This window comes from Mobula hypostoma, chromosome 1 (genome assembly GCF_963921235.1).
Source record: "Mobula hypostoma chromosome 1, sMobHyp1.1, whole genome shotgun sequence".
Taxonomy (NCBI): domain Eukaryota; kingdom Metazoa; phylum Chordata; class Chondrichthyes; order Myliobatiformes; family Myliobatidae; genus Mobula; species Mobula hypostoma.
In genome coordinates this window covers 51228625-51250273 of record NC_086097.1, presented here as the reverse complement: position 1 = coordinate 51250273, position 21649 = coordinate 51228625, and the positions used below count along the sequence as shown (strand labels likewise).

General features: G+C 41.7%; 1 protein-coding gene across 3 annotated transcripts in view; it reads left to right on the top strand.

The window, feature by feature from the left end:
• Positions 1 to 21649, top strand: part of nin (ninein (GSK3B interacting protein)) — a 149623-nt gene that overhangs the window by 107290 nt on the left and 20684 nt on the right. For all 3 annotated transcript variants that reach the window (XR_010018042.1, XM_063048625.1, XM_063048634.1), the window contains 5 exons: positions 1299 to 1837; positions 3168 to 4850; positions 7016 to 7156; positions 12568 to 12637; positions 18397 to 18600. Coding sequence is in view for 2 of the 3 variants with exons in the window: in XM_063048625.1 (XP_062904695.1) it covers positions 1299 to 1837; positions 3168 to 4850; positions 7016 to 7156; positions 12568 to 12637; positions 18397 to 18600 (2637 nt within the window). In the remaining variant the exon portion in view is untranslated. The remainder of the gene's footprint in view (positions 1 to 1298; positions 1838 to 3167; positions 4851 to 7015; positions 7157 to 12567; positions 12638 to 18396; positions 18601 to 21649) is intronic.

Here is a 21649-nt window from a genome sequence, read left to right as displayed (position 1 = left end):
TGCGTTCACCAGCAACTTTGATGTATGTTGCTTGAACTTCCAGCATCTGCAGAATTCCTGTTGTTTAAGTTATTGAGAATAGATTGACATGGAGGATAAGAGATGACCTGATAGAGGTGTATCGGAGGCCGGTTGGTGGCGCAGTGGCATCAGCGCCGGACTCCCAAGTTCGAATCCAAGTCGGGCCACTCCCGAGCACGTTTTCCATCCGTGCCAGGTTGAGCGTCAAGCTAGCCACTCGGCCTTGTAAGAAAAAAAAGGGTCGAGTCAGGAACGTTCATATCGTGACCTGGTTAATCCAAAAGGAGACCAATCCTGATACCACGCACCAAACAAGAATGGCTGTCTGTCTGGAGCGACACAATAAAAAAAAAATCAGAGGATGAGAGGTGACCTGATAAAGGTGTATAAGATGATGAGAAGCATTGATTGTGTGGATAATCAGAGGCTTTTTCCCAGGGCTGAAATGTCTAACATGAGAGGGCACAGTTTTAAGGTGCTTGCAAGTAGGTACAGAGGAGGTGTCGGGGGTAAGTATTTTACGCAGAGAGTGGTGAATGCGTGGAATGGGCTGCCGGCAACGGTGGTGGAGGTGGATATGATAGGGTCTTTTAAGAGACTCCTGGATAGGTATATGGAGCTCAGAAAAATAGAGGGTTATGGGTAACCCTAGGTAAATTCTAAGGTAAGGACACGTGCAGCACAGCTTTGTGGGCCAAAGGACCTGTATTGTGCTGTAGGCTTCCTATGTTTCTATGGAATTTTCAACAAAATTATGTATCTCATAGTATTCTGAGGCAGATTCCACCTTATGGCATTTAGCATTTTTGTTGATCAAAATTAGATCGATCAGAAAAGTGTGAGATATAAGACTATTTCTAACAGTGCAGCAGCTCACTGGTCAGAATTAAATATGTTCAGTTTCTAGATTGTTATTGCAAGATATTATATTCAACTACCTGAATTTTAATAGCCAGATAGATATGAAGGGCAATGGTCTGGGTGCAGATAGATGGGTTGAGGACCAGGGAGGGCATCATGGACTAGATGGGTTGAAGGGCCTGTTTCTGTGCTGTTGTGCTCTGTGACTCTATTGGGATTAATGATAACTTTATTAGAATGCTATCCTTCCTGACTCTTACATTTCACAGAGTTTGGAAAGTTAGAGGCGGCTTGGGTAGGGAAGATGTGGGGGAAGTGAATGCATTTGTGTCTGTGTATAGGCATGCCTGTCCATGCAGTATATCAGTGTCAAAATTGACAGTGCAGTAATTGTCTACAATACTTATCCTTTTCAGATAAATTATTATGAGGTGCAAATGGAAGAATCAAAAGTAAAATATGAAGTAGAGAAAGAGGATGTTAACCAGGTGCATAGCAGAGAGATTTCAAAAATGCAAGAAGAAATTAAAGAACTCAAAAGTCATATTTCATATCTTCAAGGAGAAATTGAAACCCTTCAAAAGTTACAACATTCCATAGAATGTAAACATAGGCAAGAAAAGAATGAACTGCTGGATAAATTTAATGTAGAGAAAGCACAACTAGAGAAGCAGTTAAAGCAGGAACATGAAGAAACAACCCGGAACAAAATGGAAGAAGCAAGCCAATCTTTCTACAAAGAGAAGGAAGAATTGTTAGGTAAGCTGAGTATCACTGAGGCACAGATGGAAGCACAAAGAAGAGAACTGAAGGAAGCGTTTGTAAAGGAAAAAATGGAGCTCAAGCAGGTCTACTCCAGACAAATGTCTGAGATTACAGAAAGCCTTCAACAAGAGAAAGAGGAGTTACAACAGAATCTTCTACATAAGAAGCAAAATGAGCTGCTACAGCAAAGGTGAGAACTTTGGGAAAGATTGGTTTGGAAAATTTGTTATCTGTGATCAAGCTATTGAGGACATGGAGAAAATCATGAAAGGTGGAAATACATCGAATCTTGGATTTATTAATGCTTTCTGATCTAAATTGTGAATTTATTCTTGAGTTTTCACGCTTTCTGGTGAGTCAATTTTCTTGATAATTTGTAGAATATGATAGTCAATGGTTTGTTTGGATTTGAGTTTATTCGAAACAGATTAATGGAGGTTTATTTGATCCAATCTTATGACAACCAACAAAACATTTTAGAAATTTAAAATGTTGATCTGTTATTCCATACTTGAAGTTCTTTATTTCACGATATTTTTGTACTTGGGAAAGATCTCTGGTTCTTTTAGCTTGAACAAAATAGTTTTTGCATTCAATTTGATTTGAGTGTTGTGTACATACATCTACTGATGCTTCTGGACACATCTTCAGTGATGTTCCTGGAATCATTGGGTGTTTCGAGTCTTTCAACATCATACAACCTCCTCCAGGTGACCCAGCCGGGGCTGATCATACCCCAGCTTGTGTCCAGATGGCTAGCTACTTATGACTCCGTGGCTCCCCCCTTTTGAGCCACAGCCATCTTGAGGCCCTCTTTTTCACATTAATATTATTCAGATTTGTTTTGCATAATTTTTCTTCTGACTGATGATTTTCTACCTTCTTCTAAATTAAAACTTGTTTTTAAATTTGTCATTCATTGCACTAAACTATGATGGTGCTTTGTTTAAATATTGAGGATTTGGATGCTCTTGAGAAAGTGTTGGTGTGACATTACCTTGAACCATGCGATTAATGAGGGGGTCCATGGCATAAAAAAGGGTTGGGAACCTCTGTATTGCAGGTTTCTTGATGTATTTACTTTCACATATACTGTTAGGTAGGGATTTCCGAGATTTATACCAAATGATAGTGAGGTATCAGTGATACACTTCCAAGTCAGAGTAGCATGTGACTTGGAGAGGAATCCTGCAAACAGTTGCTATCATGCACTTGCTGGCCATATTCTCCTTGGTTGTTGAGGCCTTGGTGCTTTTGGATAGCTTGGTGTTAGCTCTATCTTTTGTATGTTGTTTTTACTATGTAGCATATGTGTAGTCCTGTACTGCAGTTGCACTGGAATCACTTGTAATGTTTTATCTACAAAGCATGGTTTGAGTTAATAGAATTGGATGGCACTGAGAAATTGGCTCCCTATGAAATTTTCCTCACTTTTCTATAATTGAGGCCCAGGCTAATTGTGATGCTCTTACTTTCTGTTTTCCTATCTGAGGCTGATGTTTTAATTGTTTATCACATAGGAAAAGTATAGAAGATGAATTTAACCAGAGGATTTCTGAGATGGAAGCCCAGTTTGCAAAGGAGCAGCAAACATTCAAAGTTAAGCTCAAAGCAGAAACTTGTGAGCTTCAAGAAAAATATCAGCAAGAACTGCAGGATCTTGAAAAGCAGCTTTATGAAGAGAAAGGCCAGTGGGAATTTGAAAAAGAGGAGCTTTTACAGGAAAATGAAGAAGAAAAAGAAAAACTTAAGGCAATGCTGATAGATGAGAAGGTTCTGTTTTCTCAAACTTCAGCTGAGGAGAGAGACAGATTAGAGAAAACCTACAAAGAAGAATTAAATAAATCAGCTTTTAAACAACAACAGCTTCAGAAGGAACTAGAAGAATTAAAAGATGATGCCTCTAAAAAAGAGAGTATTTTGACAAATGAGATTATCAATTTAAGGAAGGAATTAGAATTACAGAAGAAAGAACAATTGGTTATGTCTGCAGGGAAGGCAGATCAGTCTATGGCACATTCTGAGAAGGTAGAATCTGAGAATGAGGAAAAAATACTGAAATTGGAGAAAGTCAAATTGGAAGAAAAAAGTGGGATGACTTCTAATCAACTTGGGATTTCACAGGAGGGATCTGAAACAATGAAAGAATGTTTTTCTGAAGTCTCTGATCCGCAAGAGAGAGACTTGGAAAAAAACATAGACCCCTTTGGTGAGGAGCAGCAGGTTAATAATGAATCAGAGGGAGAGAATATAAAGTTGGAAGGTAGAATTTCTCAGTCGGGGGAGATAGCTCAACTGAAAGAAGAAACGATGCTTCTATCAGAAGTATTAGATGAGGACATTAGGAAGGAAACTGCAGAGTTAAGCACTGAATTGTTGGAACAAAAGGAAAGTATAGAGGAATCAAAAGTTGAAACAGCAGACTGCTTCAGTCTGCAGGAAGCTAATGACTTATTTAAGAGAGAAAAGGTGGAATTAATGAAGGTAAACACTGAACTTCAAAAGAAGGTTGAGATACTACAAGGTAAGGTTACAGCTCTTTCACATTCAGAGGCTGTGTGTCAGCTTTCTGAGAAAGAAATGAGATTAGAAAATTCCAATCTGAAAGAGAGAATAAAGGAACTAGAGGATAAAGCATTGGATGTCTCAGATTTGCAGAAAACAATTGAGTTCTTTCAGAATGAGAAGACTGAAATTATAAGCAGAAAGCTAGAACTTCAAGAAAAAGTTGAACAATTACAAGAGCGAGTAGAAGTTCTTACAAGGGGGCAAGAAGAGTCTGAGAAAGAGTTGGTAGAAGCGAGGTCGCAAATTGTATCTTTGCAAGACAGTGAAGTGGCATTGGAAGAAAAAACTTTGGAGCTCTCAAACTTACAAAAATCTTTCGAGTTGTTTAAGAATGAAAAAATGGAAATGGAGAAGGAATGTGTAGAACTTAAAGAAAAAGGTGAACTGTTACAGGACAGATTAAAGGCTCTTACAGATTTAGAAAGAGCACACGAAGTATCCAAGGAAGAAGTAGCAAGATTAAAGGCCCTGAACACAGGTCTGCAAGAAAGAACCAAATACCTGGAAGAGAAGGTTGTGTCCACTTCAGAACTCCACAATCGAAGTTCTCAAATTGAAAAGGAGAATACTGAATTAAAAGTTGTTGTCTCCACACTGCAAGAGCAACTTGATCAGTTGCATACTCGAATGCAGAGGTAATGATGTTGGAGATTTTATTTAATTTTAGTAAATTCCCATTCCTTGTGATAAACATCGCTTGATTAAAATGTGAAATTAAACATCTCCAATGCTTTTTTCCCTAAAACGCATGGACAGCTGACGTCTATGAAATGTGGTAAGCTGGATACAATAGTGGTTTAAGGCGGTGCTTTTTTGGTTAAGTTCCATTATAATGCATTTATACATAATTTCTGCTGGATAGTAACGCTAGATCTTTCATCCATTGATTATGAATGAGTGGAATGCTTAACCTCCAAAAGGCATGACTTGTTTCTATATGAAAGTGCTGTTCTCATAGATTGCTGTGAATGCCCTTCTGAATGCTAATTCTGCTTTGAGGTACAATTTCAAATATTGTAACCATGCATGTTGTAATATAACAAATGGTTACCTTAGTGAAATTGTTGCCCTGTTTGTAGTATCTCTACCTAGATATCAATAATTTCACAAAGTTTCTTTCTTTCTTTTCTTGTTTTAGATTTTTTGCTGTTATGACTTTATCAGTTTATAATTGAAAGGCCCTTGTAGGATCTTTGAAACTCAGTGGACAATTGGAGGGGGAGGGAAATGTACAATTTTTTTTTCAAACAGGAAGATTAAGGCTGAATTATGCTTGCAGTATGGGCAAAAGAAACCATTATATCTATCATTGCTAAAATACAAATCAAATTAAATTATGAAGGAACAGTTACAAGAAAACTAGACTTGAAAATTAATGATACCTTGATCTTAAATTCCTTGCTTTAAGTGAGAGTTTATTCCTAGTTTCCTAAAATCCATAAACTCTCAACACCATTTAACTCTAGGGTTTATATGCAAATATTGCTATTTTAATCTATAGTGAATAATGTTGTCCCAATATTTTATTATAAAATAAATTAAACATTGATTGGAATAGGCTGGAATTTTTAACTTCTATCAATACCCAAGCAGTTGTAGATACAAAGTACAAAGTGCAGATTTGAATGCCCATTCAAAGCATGAGTGGAAAAGAATTTTCTTTTTAAAATAGTCTTGGTGCTGTACCACGTTATGCAAAATGCATCACCCTGGTTTATTTTTCAAAAGCATGACTGATAGGTGAATGTTGATGTGTTAACTGTTTGCACTCTGATGAAATGCAGAACTGCATGTATTATCATCCTGAATGCTGTTCTTTTTACCCATTTGCATGTTGACCTCTTGTCCTCCCAAAATAAAGATAAATATCTGACTGCACTTTGTGAGATAAATGGCAAAATATTATGACAGTAGCTTTTACATTTTCTCATGTGTTTGTGTCGGTATTCATGCATCTGCATTGGTCCGTGGAAACCCATCTAAAATGCAAGAATGATTGGTATTTGTTTGCAATTGACAAAATACAAAACATTATTATGCTTGTCATCTTTAAATTATCAAAAGCAACCTTGCCTCACAATCAGAAGGTTATAAGTTCTAACCCTGGTCCAGATATTTGAGCATATAATCTAAATTACTATTTCTCTGGCACACTGAGGGCAAGTTACTGTCAAACAAAGAACTCTAGTGCCCTCTTAAGTAGGCTCAAAAGATGTTTTCATAAAAGCATGCAGAACTGAGATATGTTATTTTCCCTGTACCAACTGTTTGGAATAGTTATCCAATTAGCCCCATAGCCTTACTCTTTACCTATTCACCTGCGTTTTTTTTTACTTTTTATGCAAATATCAAATTCCTTTTGAAAGTCGCCACTAAAGTTTTCCAGATAATACCAACTCATTAAATTTTTTTCACACTTTATGTTTTCTAGCTCTCTCAAAATTGTCTTCTGATTACCAAATCTTCCATCACGGAAATACTATTTCAACTTACAATATAAAACTCCTTGTAAGTTTTAAACACTTCTATTTCCCCTCAACTTTCTCTGCTGTGAAGACTTCAGTCTCATTTCTGTAATAGTAAAAGAAGGCCCTGGCTTCAAATCAATTTCCAAGGTGCCATTTGAAGGACATTGACAGCCTTCCAAAAAACTTGTACTCAAAATTGGACACAGGAAATAATTGGCGCACAACCAGTGAAGATTCACACAAGTTCTGTTTAGTTCTTTACTTACCGTCCATCTGCCAATAACTCAGTAGTGTTGCTCAAATAACTACAGTCTTTCCTATTTAATCCACAGTAGTGAATCGGAAGTACTCGCCGATAGGAGTGATATATGGAAAGATCAAAAGACCACACCAAAGGCGGACAAAGAAGACTATCTGTCGAAGATCCTAGAAATGAAGATCCTAGAAATGAATGAAGCACAACAGGAGTTAATGTAAGCTGCTGCAGAAACTTTCCCTCCTTTCCCTCCCCCCCCCCCGCTTTCCGCAGGGATCGCTCCCTACACAACTCCCTTGTCCATTCGTCCCCCCATCCCTCCCCATTGATCTCCCTCCTTTCCCTCCCCCCCCCTCTGCTTTCCGCAGGGATCGCTCCCTATGCAACTCCCTTGTCCATTCGTCCACCCATCCCTCCCCACTGATCTCCCTCCTTTCCCTCCCCCCCCCGCTTTCCGCAGGGATCGCTCCCTACGCAACTCCCTTGTCCATTCACCCCCCCATCCCTCCCCACTGATCTCCCTCCTTTCCCTCCCCCCCTCTGCTTTCCGCAGGGATCGCTCCCTACGCAACTCCCTTGTCCATTCACCCCCCCATCCCTCCCCACTGATCTCCCTCCTTTCCCTCCCCCCCTCCCCCGCTTTCCGCAGGGATCGCTCCCTACGCAACTCCCTTGTCCATTCGTCCCCCTCATCCCTCCCCACTGATCTCCCTCCTTTCCCTCCCCCCTCCTCGCTTTCCGCAGGGATTGCTCCCTACGCAACTCCCTTGTCCATTCACCCCCCATCCCTCCCCACTGATCTCCCTCCTTTCCCTCCCCCCCTCTGCTTTCCGCAGGGATCGCTCCCTAAGCAACTCCCTTGTCCATTCACCCCCCCATCCCTCCCCACTGATCTCCCTCCTTTCCCTCCCCCCTCCCCCGCTTTCCGCAGGGATCGCTCCCTACGCAACTCCCTTGTCCATTCACCCCCCCATCCCTCCCCACTGATCTCCCGCCTTTCCCTCCCCCCCTCTGCTTTCCGCAGGGATCGCTCCCTACGCAACTCCCTTGTCCATTCGTCCCCCCATCCCTCCTCACTGATCTCCCTCCTTTCCCTCTCCCCCCCGCTTTCCACAGGGATCGCTCCCTACACAACTCCCTTGTCCATTTGTCCCCCCATCCCTCCCCACTGATCTCCCTCCTTTCTCTCTCCCCCCTCTGCTTTCCACAGGGATCGCTCCCTATGCAACTCCCTTGTCCATTCGTCCCCCCCATCCCTCCCCACTGATCTCCCTCCTTTCCCTCCCCCCGCCCCCCGCTTTCCGCAGGGATCGCTCCCTATGCAACTCCCTTGTCCATTCGTCCCCCCCATCCCTCCCCACTGATCTCCCTCCTGGCACTTACCCGTGTAAGCGGAACAAGTGCTACACATGCCCTTACACTTCCTCCCTTACCACCATTCAGGGCCCCAAACAGTCCTTCCAGGTGAGGCAACACTTCACCTGTGAGTCGGCTGGGGTAATATACTGCGTCCAGTGCTCCCGATATGGCCTTCATATATTGGCGAGACCCGACGCAGACTGGGAGACCGCTTTGCTGAACATCTACGCTCTGTCCGCCAGAGAAAGCAGGATCTCTCAGTGGCCACACATTTTAATTCCACATCCCATTCCCATTCTGATATGTTTATCCATGGCCTCCTCTACTGTAAAGATGAAGCCACACTCAGGTTGGAGGAACAACACCTTATATTCCGTCTGGGTAGCCTCCAACCTGATGCCATGAACATCAACTTCTCTAACTTCCGCTAATGCCCCATCTCCCCCTCGTACCCCATCTGTTACTTATTTTTATACACACATTCTTTCTTTCACTCTCCTTTTTCTCCCTCGGTCCCCCCCCCTTGTCTTTCTTCCCGGACCTCCTGTCCCATGATCCTCTCGTATCCTCTTTTGCCTATCACCTGTCCAGCTCTTGGCTCCATCCCTCCCCCTCCCGTCTTCTCCTATCATTTTGGATCTCCCCCTCCCCATCCAACTTTCAATTCCCTTACTCACTCTTCCTTCAGTTAGTCCTGACGAAGGGTCTCGGCCTGAAACGTCGACTGCACCTCTTCCTAGAGATGCTGCCTGGCCTGCTGCGTTCACCAGCAACTTTTATGTGTGTTGCTTGAATTTCCAGCATCTGCAGAATTCCTGTTGTTGGCAGAAATTTCAGCATGTCTCTCTATTAATCTCTTCAAATTAGATGCAAAATAATAGCACCACACAAAAAAAAGATCACATAATTTGTGATTAACACCAAGTTTGCCACTTTTAACACTAATCACGATTAAAGTTATCACTTAGAGTACTGTGCAAAGGTATTGGGCACCCTAGATTTTTTTATATGGTTTCAGATGGTATGGCCTCCACAAGCCCTGATCTCAAATTCATCAAGGCTGTCTGGGATTACCTGGAAAGACAGAAATAAGTGAGACAGCCAAAATCTGCAAATGAACTATGGCAAGTTCTCCAAGATGCTTGGAACAATCTACCAGCCAATTTTCTCATAAAACTGCACGACAGTGCACGTAAGAGAATTGATGAAATTTTAAAGGCAAAGGATGATCACACCATATATTGATTTGGTTTAGATTTTTTTTTACTTGTTACTGCTCTTTATAGTTAGTTTTTGATATTTAAAAACTTTTCATTTCATTATTTTTGAAAGCATCTTCACTTTAGAGAATTTCTTTTACATGTGCCTTAGACTTCTGCGCAGTACTGTACCTCCTGCGATTCCACTGATAGGCTATCCTACTTGCAGGAATTAGACCCTGTACTGTGACCTGGCTTTCTGTAGCACCTGCCATCAAGTGTTTGTCTGAACAAGCTCAGCCCACAACACTGCAGAAAACCCTTTGACAGGTGGTCAAGCCATGTCCCAGACTGTCCAACCTCTTCAAAAATTTATAGTGTAGGTGACATTTAAAAAATGGTTACATTTTTTTTAAACTACTGAAGAATATTGAGTATTAAAATTTAACTTCTTAATATGAAACTCTTTAAATACTTCAAGACACTTAAATAAGGTTATACAAGTAAAATATAAACACGAGATTCTGTAGATGCTGGAAAATGCAGTATCTAAACTTACAAGTAAAATAGTCTCTCATAACCATTCTTCATCAGAATGGACATGAACTCTAGTCTGTGCTGCTGGGGAGGCTCACCAACTTTTTGTTCCCACAGTGGAGCCCTTTAAGATTATGATATCAGATGATGATTGAAGAATTGTTGGTGAATACCTATCAGCAAGTTGCTCATTTACTAGGTGGAATACTGAACATTGCTGTACAGGGAAATGTCATCAGCTTCTTGTTTTGTCCTACACCATATTAATAAATTGTACATAATTGTTTTAGAGTACTTTATTTATGAGCTTTGTTTTGCAATTGCACTTGAATTCTAATTAGAATCACATAAGCATTGTAATGTACAGCACCCAAACTGGTCCTTTTGATCCACCTCATCCACTTACACCAATATGCCTGTCTACAGTAATCCCGTTTGCCTATATCTCTCCTGGCCTTTTCTATCCAAGTACCTGTCCAAAACCTTTTAAATATCATAATTATATCTCTCTCACTGTCCTTTTAGCAACTCATTCCAGGTATTCACCATTTTCTGTGTGAAGAACATACCCCTCAGATCACCTTTACACTTCTCCCCTCACATGTTAAACTGACTGTTATTTTAGACCCCCTATCCAAGGAAAAAGTTTTTGACTATCTAACATACTATTTCACTCATAATTTTATAAACCCTTATAAGGTCATGCCTCAGCCTGTGTTTCAAGTGCAATGAACCCAATTTATCCCTATGACTACAGTTCTCCATTCCAAGCAACATTCTGGTGAGTCTTCTGCGCTCTCTCTCTATTGCTACCACTTCCTTCCTATAGTGCGGTGACGAAAACTGTACCCAATACTCATAAGTGCAGTCCAACTAATGTTTTGTAGAGCTGCAACATGATATCTCAACTCTTATATTCAATATCTTGGTCTTTAAAGATAAGCATACCATTTCCTTTTCACTACCCTGTCCATTTGTAACGTCACCTTTAGGGAGCTATGGAATTGCACAGTAAATCTGCAATTTTTTTGCAATGTACTATGAGAATTTCCATTAGCTCATATTTATTTGTATTAAAGTCCATTTGCTACTATTCTGTCCAACTTTCCAACTGTGTCCTTAGACAGCCCTACAACTATGCTGTCTACAACTCCACCAATTTTCATGTTATTTGCAACTTATTAATCAAATCTACTACACTCTCATTCAAGTTATTTATATATATGTTACAACAGCAAAGACCCTAGCACTAGTCTCTGAGGTACACCACTTGTTACACATTTCTGGTAAGAGAAAACACCCAAAAGCACTAACTCTCATTCTTATCACTTAGTTTGCTAACATATGTAAGGTACCTTGTGCCATAACCTTCTAGACTAGCCTACCATGTGGGACCCTGTCAAAAGCCTCACCAATTTCCATCTAAACAATGTCTATCACACTGCCCTAATCAGTGTTTCTAGTCACTTCTTCAAAAAACTCAGTCAGGTTGTGCAATCTCCTCTTCACAAAACCATGCTTGCTCCTCCTAATCAATCTCTGCCTTTCCAAGTTAACATAAATGCTGTTCCTCAGAATTTTCTCCAAAAACATCCTTACCGTAGATGTAAAGTTCATCAGCCCGAAGGTTACACACTTAACCTTACTGTCTTTTTGGAACAAGGTGACAATATTAGCTATCTTCCAGTCTTCTGGTACCTCAGCCGTAGCTAAGGAAGATGCAAATTTCTTACATTTTTATGTGACTATTCATTGCACAAAAAATTTAAGATGCAATGTTTAGTGAATATGTAGCTATCTAATAAAATGTGCTTGAGTTTACATTGGATGATCAGAATTCCAGCAGTAGAAGAGGTAACCTTAGATTCTATAGTCTTGATGTGAACAATATTGGAATATTATAACCTATTATTTATAATTTTATACTGTATGAATTAAAACAAAAAAAGTTTTCTTCACCTAACGGGTTATAGTAGAGCAATTTTGTTCACATATCTGGGTGCCTCAGTGACTGTCAGGAGATCTGCTTTCTTGATTTTTGTTTATACAGTATTTTCATTTTCTCTCATTTTTTTCCGGAGCATAAAACCCTTCCAAACGTCGTCAACAGTAATCCAAATCACAATTTTCATTCTCACGCTGAAAAGTGGTATCTCTGTGAGAATAACCAGGTTTAATTAAGCCCACTATTAAGGCAAGTCAAACAACAGCTTTGCATCTTCTCAAAAATTCCAATAATCAGTTAACATCCATAATATCCCTGCAAATGATTTAATTCAGTTGAACACTCGAGCATAATCACATAGCTTTTGTGCTCTCCTGTCCTACTGTTGTAGGCTACATTTACTCTTTTGACTGAAAATGCTTCCCCCTGCTGGTCATTTGTTTGGATGTCATATTTTGACCCTATGATCATGAGCAAAATATTGATCAAACTGCAGGCATTTTTGGTAATATTATTAACTGGCTCTAAATTCTGGTATATTCTCTGATATAAGGTAGAACACAGAGCTAATGTGTACTTTTCTAACAGGCAACAAGTGGAGATTTTGAAGGGAGACAAAATAAATGCTGAGAAAATGATAGAAGTTCTGAACAAGCAGGTATGTTCTCATCGGTTCTAATAATATAAATCTGAGCAAAACTCTCCATTGATTGATTTATTTTAAGTATATAATCAGGGTTACTGGATTAGTTTTGGGACAAGGAGTTGCGACACATACAGTATTTATTTACGTAATCTGTGGAACAGCTGCTGGAAGCCACTCATAGCAAAGCCCAGAGCAGTTTTATATATTATTTGTGTTGACTCAGAAAGAGCTTTGTCATTTCAAATTAAAGCAGGGATATTTTGTGGGTCATTTTGTTTTGTAACTGCAGGACAGAACACGTGGCCCTCCCTGTACTTTGTCCTTGAGTTATCACATCCTTGAGCACCACCATCATTCCCCTCACCAATTCCCAGCAGACCCACTCGCAATCTGGGACACCACGAAAGCCAGGCTCTTTCGCAGCTTCTCTGACTGATGAGCCGCACTGCTGTGTCTTTGTGGGCTACTCTTTGTTTACTGTGTAGGCCCATGGATGAATTGGGCTCAGAATTCACACTGGTACATGAAGCAGCCAATCTGCTGACTTGGGTATTGGTTGGATTGCTTGACTGGATTATATCAGGAAATATTTTCCCATCTCCTGATATAATCCAGAGCACTGATGATAGTCAACACTTGAGTCCTTGTCCCTGGACTGTCATTGTGTCAGTGATTTCTGTCACTGATGTTGTCAAAGTGGATTTGGTTATAAAACTAAGCACTGATTTCCTCTAGACAATTTTTGAGTTATCATTTTAGCATGCAAACCTCCCCTCCCCTCACCACTTTTCTATCTCCTTTCTTCCTTGCATTAGTCCTAATGCAATACTTTGGGTGAAGACATCAGCATTTGGCAATTCCTTTCTCCCACAGATGCTGTTTGACCTACTGAATTCCTCCATCAGATTGCCCATGGCATAGCTTAGACTTCTGCTGTTAATATAAATTATGTGCTGGTTAATTTCTATTTTAGGAATCTGATGGGATATATAAAAAATATTTCTCTGCTCGGGAGGAGTGGGATGGGGAGGAGTAAATAAATTGCAGTCTAGAGCAAAGGGGTATGACATCTACTTCAGGAAACCCGCCTTCACACAGCTGGTATTGGGAATCTTGAGACACGTGAGACTGCAGATGTTGGAATTTGGAACAGAAATCAACTGCTGGAGGAACTCAGTGGGTCAGTAGCATCTTTAAAGACTAAAGCTTGGTCAGCATTTCATGCCAGGACAGTCCTGACCAGGGTCACGACTGAAAACATTGACCATCATTTTGCCTCTACAGGTCCACTGAGTTCCTCCAAGAGTTTGTTTTTCTGTGATGGGAATCTGGAACTGGCTCTCCCTATTAACCGTTGTAATTGGCAGGCTTTGTTCATATATAATTTTTTAAATCACTTCAATAACCTGAGCAACACACACAAAGTGCTGGAGGAACTCAGGAAGTCAGGCAGCATCTATAGAGTGGAATAAACAGTGGAGTATGATGTGTTGGATGCAGAGGCTTATGGAGTGGTAGGTTGCACAAGAGGAGCTCTATCCCTGTTAAGGTGATGGGAAGATAGGGTGAGTGTGGATGTCTGGGAAATGGAGGAGGTACAGGTGAGGGCAGTATCAATGGTGGAGGAAGGGAAACATCATTCTTTGAAGAAGGAGAACATCTCTGATGTCCTGGAAAGGGAAGCCTTATCCTGGGAACAGATGCAATGGAGATGATGAAACTGAGAAAAGAGAATAGCGTATTTCCAGGAGCCATCTAGTCAAGATAGCCATGGGAATTGATAGGTCTATAAAAGATGTCAGTAGACAGAATGGAGACACGGAGAGTGAAAAAGAGGAGAGAGGTGTCAGAAATAGACTAAGTGAAGTTAAGGACAGGGTGGAAGTCGGGGGCAAAATTGATGAAATTGACAAGCTCAACAAGGGTGTATGAAGCAGCACCAACGCAGCCAGCAGTGTAGTGCAGGAAGAGTATTACCAGGGAAGGCTGGAAACATGGACTGAGAATGAGAAATTGTTGAGGATGAGGACAAGTTCTGCTAGACAGATGAGGCTGGTGGTGGAGGAGAACTGGATGGGTCATTTGTTGAGAAAGAAGTAGAGAGCTTTAAGGCCTTCTTGGTGGTGGATAGAAGTATATACGGACTGGATATCCATGGTGAAAATGAGATGGTCAGTGCCAGGGAATTGAAGGTTGTTGAGGATATTAAGAATATGTGAAGTGTCAAGGATGTAGGTGGGAAGGAACTGAACCAAGGGGGATAGAATGGAGTCAAGGTATGAGGGCACAAGTTTAGTGAAGCAGGTGCAGGCAGAGACAGTGGGCCTACCCGGAAAGTCAGGCTTGTGGATGTAGGGTTGGAAGTCGATCAAGCCGTGCGGGATAAGGGAACTGTGAGTTTGATAGCAGTATACAGGAGTTCTCCAGAGTTGATGAGATTAGTGATAGTGTTGGAGGTAATTTTCTAATGCTCCGGAGTGGGATCCTTTTCAATGTGTAAGTAAGAGGTGTCAGAGTTGCCGCCTGGCCTCAACAGGTTAGAGGTCAGTCTGCCACTCTACAACAGCACCCCCTTTGTCTGCAGGTTTGATGTCAGGTTGGAATTGGAATGGAGAGAGTAGAGGGCAGTGCATTAACTGTGTTCATTTCTGGTCACCTCACTACAGTAAGGATGTTGCCCAGATTGGAGAGAATGCCTTATGAGAATAGGCTGGCAAACTTGGCCACTTCTCCTTGGAACGATGATAGGTGACCTGATAGAGGTGTATAAAATGATTAGAGACATTGATCATGTGGATAGTCGGAGTCTTTTTCCCAGGGCTGAAATGGCTGACATGAGGGGGCATATTTTAAGGTACAAGGGGGATATCAGGGGTAAGTTTTTCCACACAGAGAGTGGTGGGTGCCTGGAATGCACTGCCAGTGACAGTAGTAGAGGCAGATACACTAGGGTCTTTTAGGAGACTTAGATAGGTACATGGAGCTTAGAAAAATAAAAATAAAGGGCTATGCGCTAGGGAAATTCTAGGCAGTTTCTGGAGTAGGTTACATGGTCGGCACAACATTGTGGGCCAAAGGGCCTGTATCGTGCTGTAGATTCTATGTTCATTCAGAAGGGCTTAGGTTTGAGGAGGAGAGAGGAGCTGGTTGATGTGTCGTTGGCATTTAGAGGTGATAAGATCTAGAGCAGGCGGAGAACCAGAGTGGGGTGTCCAAGAAGAGGGGGAGCGTTGGAGATGCGAGAAGGGATCAGTGGTATAGCATGGGGTCGAGAGCATGTAAAGTGCAGCAGATGTAAGTGGGAAGGAACTGAACCAAGGGGGTTAGAATGGAGTCAAGGTATGTGGACCCAAGTTCAGTAGGGTAGGAGTAGGCAGAGGCCTACCTGGACAGTCAGCTTTGTCACTTCAATAACCTACCGCCTGAAAGTCATAAACCTGTGGCCTTTTAGCACCAGTAAAAGAAACTGTCCCTTCCATAACCTTAGAGCAAATTAAATACTTTTGAGGCACAATAAGTGTTCCATTATATAAATTGGCACCCAAGGATAAATAAGTCACCCATAATAAATACTGCATGCTAATTAGCACTCAGTCATTGTTTAATGCGATCAGATGTAAATTTTATTTTAACAAAGTGTCATAGATGCTGCCTGACCTGCTGAGTTCCACCAGCATTTTTGTGTGTTATTTTAATGAAATATTATTTTAATAATATTTCCCAAAGTAAGTAGAGGCTGGTGGGTGTGTTGGAAGGTTGATTAAGAAGAGGACTATGGTCAGTTTGTTTATCCAAAACATTAAAATGCTTGGTGACCAAATGCTGGAAGTAGTCATTTAAGTTGGGCTGCAGCTGCAGACAGAAACAAGTTAATATGCCAAGTATCTTTTTTTCAGATCATTCCACCACGTTCTGATTTTTTAAAAATTGTAATTGATAAACAAATGCAGTCCTTTGCTTCTGCATATGTTAACTAGCAAAGGTGGGGGGGGGGATCAGCCTGTATTCTTAGAAAGAAGCTGAATTTATAAGATATTAATCACTGGTTGTCGCATATCTACACTGCAGTGTATTTGCTAGATTTTGAGAATTATTCTGAAAACTGACATTTCAATTGAAGGGCCCTTTAAAACTCTTTATTATCTACTAATTCTTAATGCTTAACTTCAGTTCTAGGTGTTTAATCTTTGTTTTTACTTAATGTGTGACAGATAATAATTGCTGCTTTCTCAATTTGAGTTGAGTTTTGCAGGAGTAATTTGTGAAAGTGATTGCTCCTGACAGGGAATCATAGAAACAATGGCTCCATGTTGACCAAGACACCTATCTTAGCCAGTCCTGTTTTCTGTGTTTCACCCATATCCCTCTAAACTTTTGTGTACATGTCTCTGTCCAAGTGCCTTCTCAGTGTCATTAATGTACCTGCCTGAACAATGTCATTTGGCAGCTCATTCCATAGACAGTCCACCCTCTGGATGAAAAGGTTGCTTCTCAGGTTCCTATTAGATCTCTTCTGTCTCACATAAAACCTATGCCCTGTTAGTTCTTGATTTCCCAACCCAGGGAAAAGAGCTGAATGTATTCACCCTACCTCTAACCCTCATAATTTAATACATATGAGATTAAACCGGCAGCTTCTACACTAATATCCTCTGCACTCTTTCCACTTTAAGGGCATCTTTCCTATGGCATGGTGACCAAAGCTGAATACAGTATTCCAAATGTAGCCTTACCAACATCTTGTACAACTGTGACATTACATCCCAGCTTCTGTACTCAACATTCTTATCGACAGAGGCCAGTGTGCCAAAAGCAGTCTTCCCCACTCTGTGTACCTGCGATGCAACTTTCAGGGAACAATTCATCGAATCAAGCAATCATAGAACACCTCCGCTCAGAAACAGGCCTGCCAGCCTACCTAGTCTGTGCCAAACTATTAATCCGCCCCGTCCCATTGACCTGCACCTGGACCATAGCCCTCCCATCAACGTATCTATCCAAATTTCTCTTAAATGTTGAAATTGAACCTGTATCCACCAGTTCCGGTGGCAGCTCATTCCACACTCTCACCACACTGAGTGAAGATGCTCCTCTTCAAGTTCCCCTTAAATATTTCACCCTTCTCCCTTAACCCAGGACCTCTAGTTTTAGTCTCACCCAACCTCAGTGGAAAAAGGCCTGTTTGCATTATGCTGTGTATAGCTCTTATAATCTTGTATACCTCTATTAAATCTCCCCTCATTCTTCTAAGCTCCAGAGAATGAAGTCCTAGCCTATTCAAACTTTCCCTATAACTCAGATCCTCAAGTCCCAGCAACATCCTTGTAAGTTTTCTCTGCATTCTTTCAATCTTATTGATATCTTTCCAGTAGATAGGTGACCAGAACTGCTACAATACTCCAAATGAAGTCTCATCCCAATGAGCTGTACTCAATGCTTTGGTTTATGAAGGCCAAAGTGCCAACAGCTCTCTTTGCGACCCTATCTACCTGTAAAACCATTTTCAAGGAATTATGGATCTGTATTCCCGGATCCCTCTGTTCTACTGTACTGCTCAGTGCCCTACATGCAAGTCCTATCCTGGGTTGTCTTCCCAAAATGTACACGTGTGTATTAAATTCCATCTGCTGTTTTTCCAGCTGGCCCAGAGCCTGCTGCAATCTTCGTTAGCTTTCCTCGCTGTCCACTACACCCTAAATCTTGGTGTCCAGTTTACCATATTATCATCCAGAAAAAAAGTTCTGAAAGCATTTTTTTTTGTTCCAAATCAGGTGTTGGAGCTGACATCCCAGAACCAGCAGCTGGACTCTGAGAATGAGGACCTGTGCCACAAAAACTCAAAGAATCAAGCTGATGTACTGGAACTGAAGCAGAGATTGGCTGAACTAATTCGTCAGAAGGAGAAAAAGGCAGGGAATTTGCAGAAACTGGAAGATGAAAAAAATTATTTAATGCAAGAAAATGAAAATAACCAAGTAAGGGTCCACAGATCACTGATAAATTTGTATTTATTTTATTTGATAACTATCATTTTATTGACAGTAAAATTTAGATCTATGAAAGACTCTTGGATAGAACGTAGAACATAGAATAGTACAGCACAGTACAGGCCCTTCGGCCCACAATGTTGTGCCGACCCTCAAACCCTGCTTCCCATATAAGCCCCCACCTTAGATTCCTCCATATACCTGTCTAGTAGTCTCTTAAACTTCACTAGTGTATCTGCCTCCACCACTGACTCAGGCAGTGCATTCCACGCACCAACCACTCTCTGAGTAAAAAACCTTCCTCTAATATCTCCCTTGAACTTCCCACCCCTTACCTGAAAGCCATGTCCTCTTGTATTGAACAGTGGTGCCCTGGGGAAGAGGCGCTGGCTATCCACTCTATCTATTCCTCTTATTATCTTGTACACCTCTATCATGTCTCCTCTCACCCTCCTTCTCTCCAAAGAGTAAAGCCCTAGCTCCCTTAATGTCTGATCATAATGCATACTTTCTAAACCAGGCAGCATCCTGGTAAATCTCCTCTGTACCCTTTCCAATGCTTCCACATCCTTCCTATAGTGAGGTGACCAGAACTGGACACCATACTCCAAGTGTGGCCTAACCAGAGTTTTATAGAGCTGCATCGTTACATCGCAACTCTTAAACTCTATCCCTCTACTTATGAAAGCTAACACCCCATAAGCTTTCTTAACTACCCTATTCACCTGTGAGGCAACTTTCAGGGATCTGTGGACATGTACCCCGAGATCCCTCTGCTCCTCCACACTACCAAGTATCCTGCCATTTACTTTGTACTCTGCCTTGGAGTTTGTCCTTCCAAAGTGTACCACCTCACACTTCTCCGGGTTGAACTCCATCTGCCACTTCTCAGCCCACTTCTGCATCCTATCAATGTCTCTCTGCAATCTTTGACAATCCTGTACACTATCTACAACACCACCAACCTTTGTGTCGTCTGCAAACTTGTCAACCCACCCTTCTACCCCCACATCCAGGTCGTTAATAAAAATCACGAAAAGTAGAGGTCCCAGAACAGATCCTTGTGGGACACCACTAGTCACAATCCTCCAATCTGAATGTACTCCCTCCACCACCACCCTCTGCCTTCTGCAGGCAAGCCAATTCTGAATCCACCTGGCCAAACTTCCCTGGATCCCATGCCTTCCAACTTTCTGAATAAGCCTACCGTGTGGAACCTTGTCAAATGCCTTACTAAAATCCATATAGATCACATCCACTGCACTACCCTCATCTATATGCCTGGTCACCTCCTCAAAGAACTCTATCAGGCTTGTTAGACATGATCTGCCCTTCACAAAGCCATGCTGACTGTCCCTGATCAGACCATGATTCTCTAAATGCCTATAGATCCTATCTCTAAGAATCTTTTCCAACAGCTTTCCCACCACAGACGTAAGGCTCACTGGTCTATAATTACCCGGACTATCCCTACTACCTTTTTTGAACAAGGGAACAACATTCGCCTCCCTCCAATCCTCCAGTACCATTCCCATGGACAACGAGGACATGAAGATCCTAGCCAGAGGCTCAGCAATCTCTTCTCTCGCCTCGTGGAGCAGCCTGGGGAATAATTCCGTCAGGCCCCGGGGACTTATCTGTCCTAATGTATTTTAACAACTCCAACACCTCCTCTCTCTTAATATCAGCATGCTCCAGAACATAAACCTCACTCATATTGTCCTCACCATCATCAAGTTCCCTCTCATTGGTGAATACCGAAGAGAAGTATCCATTGAGGACCTCACTCACTTCCACAGCCTCCAGGCACATCTTCCCACCTTTATCTCTAATCGGTCCTACCTTCACTCCTGTCATCCTTTTTTCCTTCACATAATTGAAGAATGCCTTGGGGTTTTCCTTTACCCTACTTGCCAAGGCCTTCTCATGCCCCCTTCTTGCTCTTCTCAACCCCTTCTTAAGCTCCTTTCTTGCTTCCCTATATTCCTCAATGGACCCAGCTGATCCTTGCTTCCTAAACCTCATGTATGCTGCCTTCTTCCTCCTGACTAGATTTTCCACCTCACTTGTCACCCATGGTTCCTTCACCCTACCATTCTTTGTCTTCCTCACCGAGACAAATTTATGCAAGAGATCTCTAAACATCGACCACATGTCCATAGTACATTTCCCTGCAAAAACATCATCCCAATTCACACCCGCAAGTTCTAGCCTTATAGCCTCATAATTTGCCTTTCCCCAATTAAAAATTTTCCTGTCCTCTTTGATTCTATCCTTTTCCATGATAATTATAAAGGCCAGGGAGCGGTGGTCACTGTCCCCCAGATGCTCACCCACTGAGAGATCTGTGACCTGACCCGGTTCATTACCTAGTACTAGATCTAGTATGGCATTCCCCCTGGTCGGCCTGTCCACATACTGTGACAGGAATCCATCCTGGACACACTTAACAAATTCTGCCCCATCTAAACCCTTGGAACTAATCAGGTGCCAGTCAATATTAGGGAAATTAAAGTCACCCATGATAACAACCCTGTTATTTTTGCACCTTTCCAAAATCTGCCTCCCAATCTGCTCCTCTGTATCTCTGCTGCTACCAGGGGGCCTATAGAATACCCCCAGTAGAGTAACTGCTCCCTTCCTGTTCCTGACTTCCACCCATGTTGACTCAAAAGAGGATTCTGCTACATTACCCACCCTTTCTGTAGCTGTAATAGTGTCCCTGACCAGTAATGCCACCCCTTCTCCCCTTTTTCCGCCCTCTCTATCCCTTTTGGAGCACTGAAATCCAGGAATATTGAGAATCCATTCTTGCCCTGGTGCCAGCCAAGTCTCTGTAATGGCCACTACATCATAATTCCATGTATGTATCCAAGCTCTCAGTTCATCACCTTTGTTCCTGATGCTTCTTGCATTGAGGTACACACATTTCAGCCCTTCTACCTTGCTGTCTTTACACCGTTTATTCTGCTTCTCTTTCCTCAAAGCCTCTCTGTATGTTAGATCTGGCTTTACTCCATGCACTTCTTTCACTGCT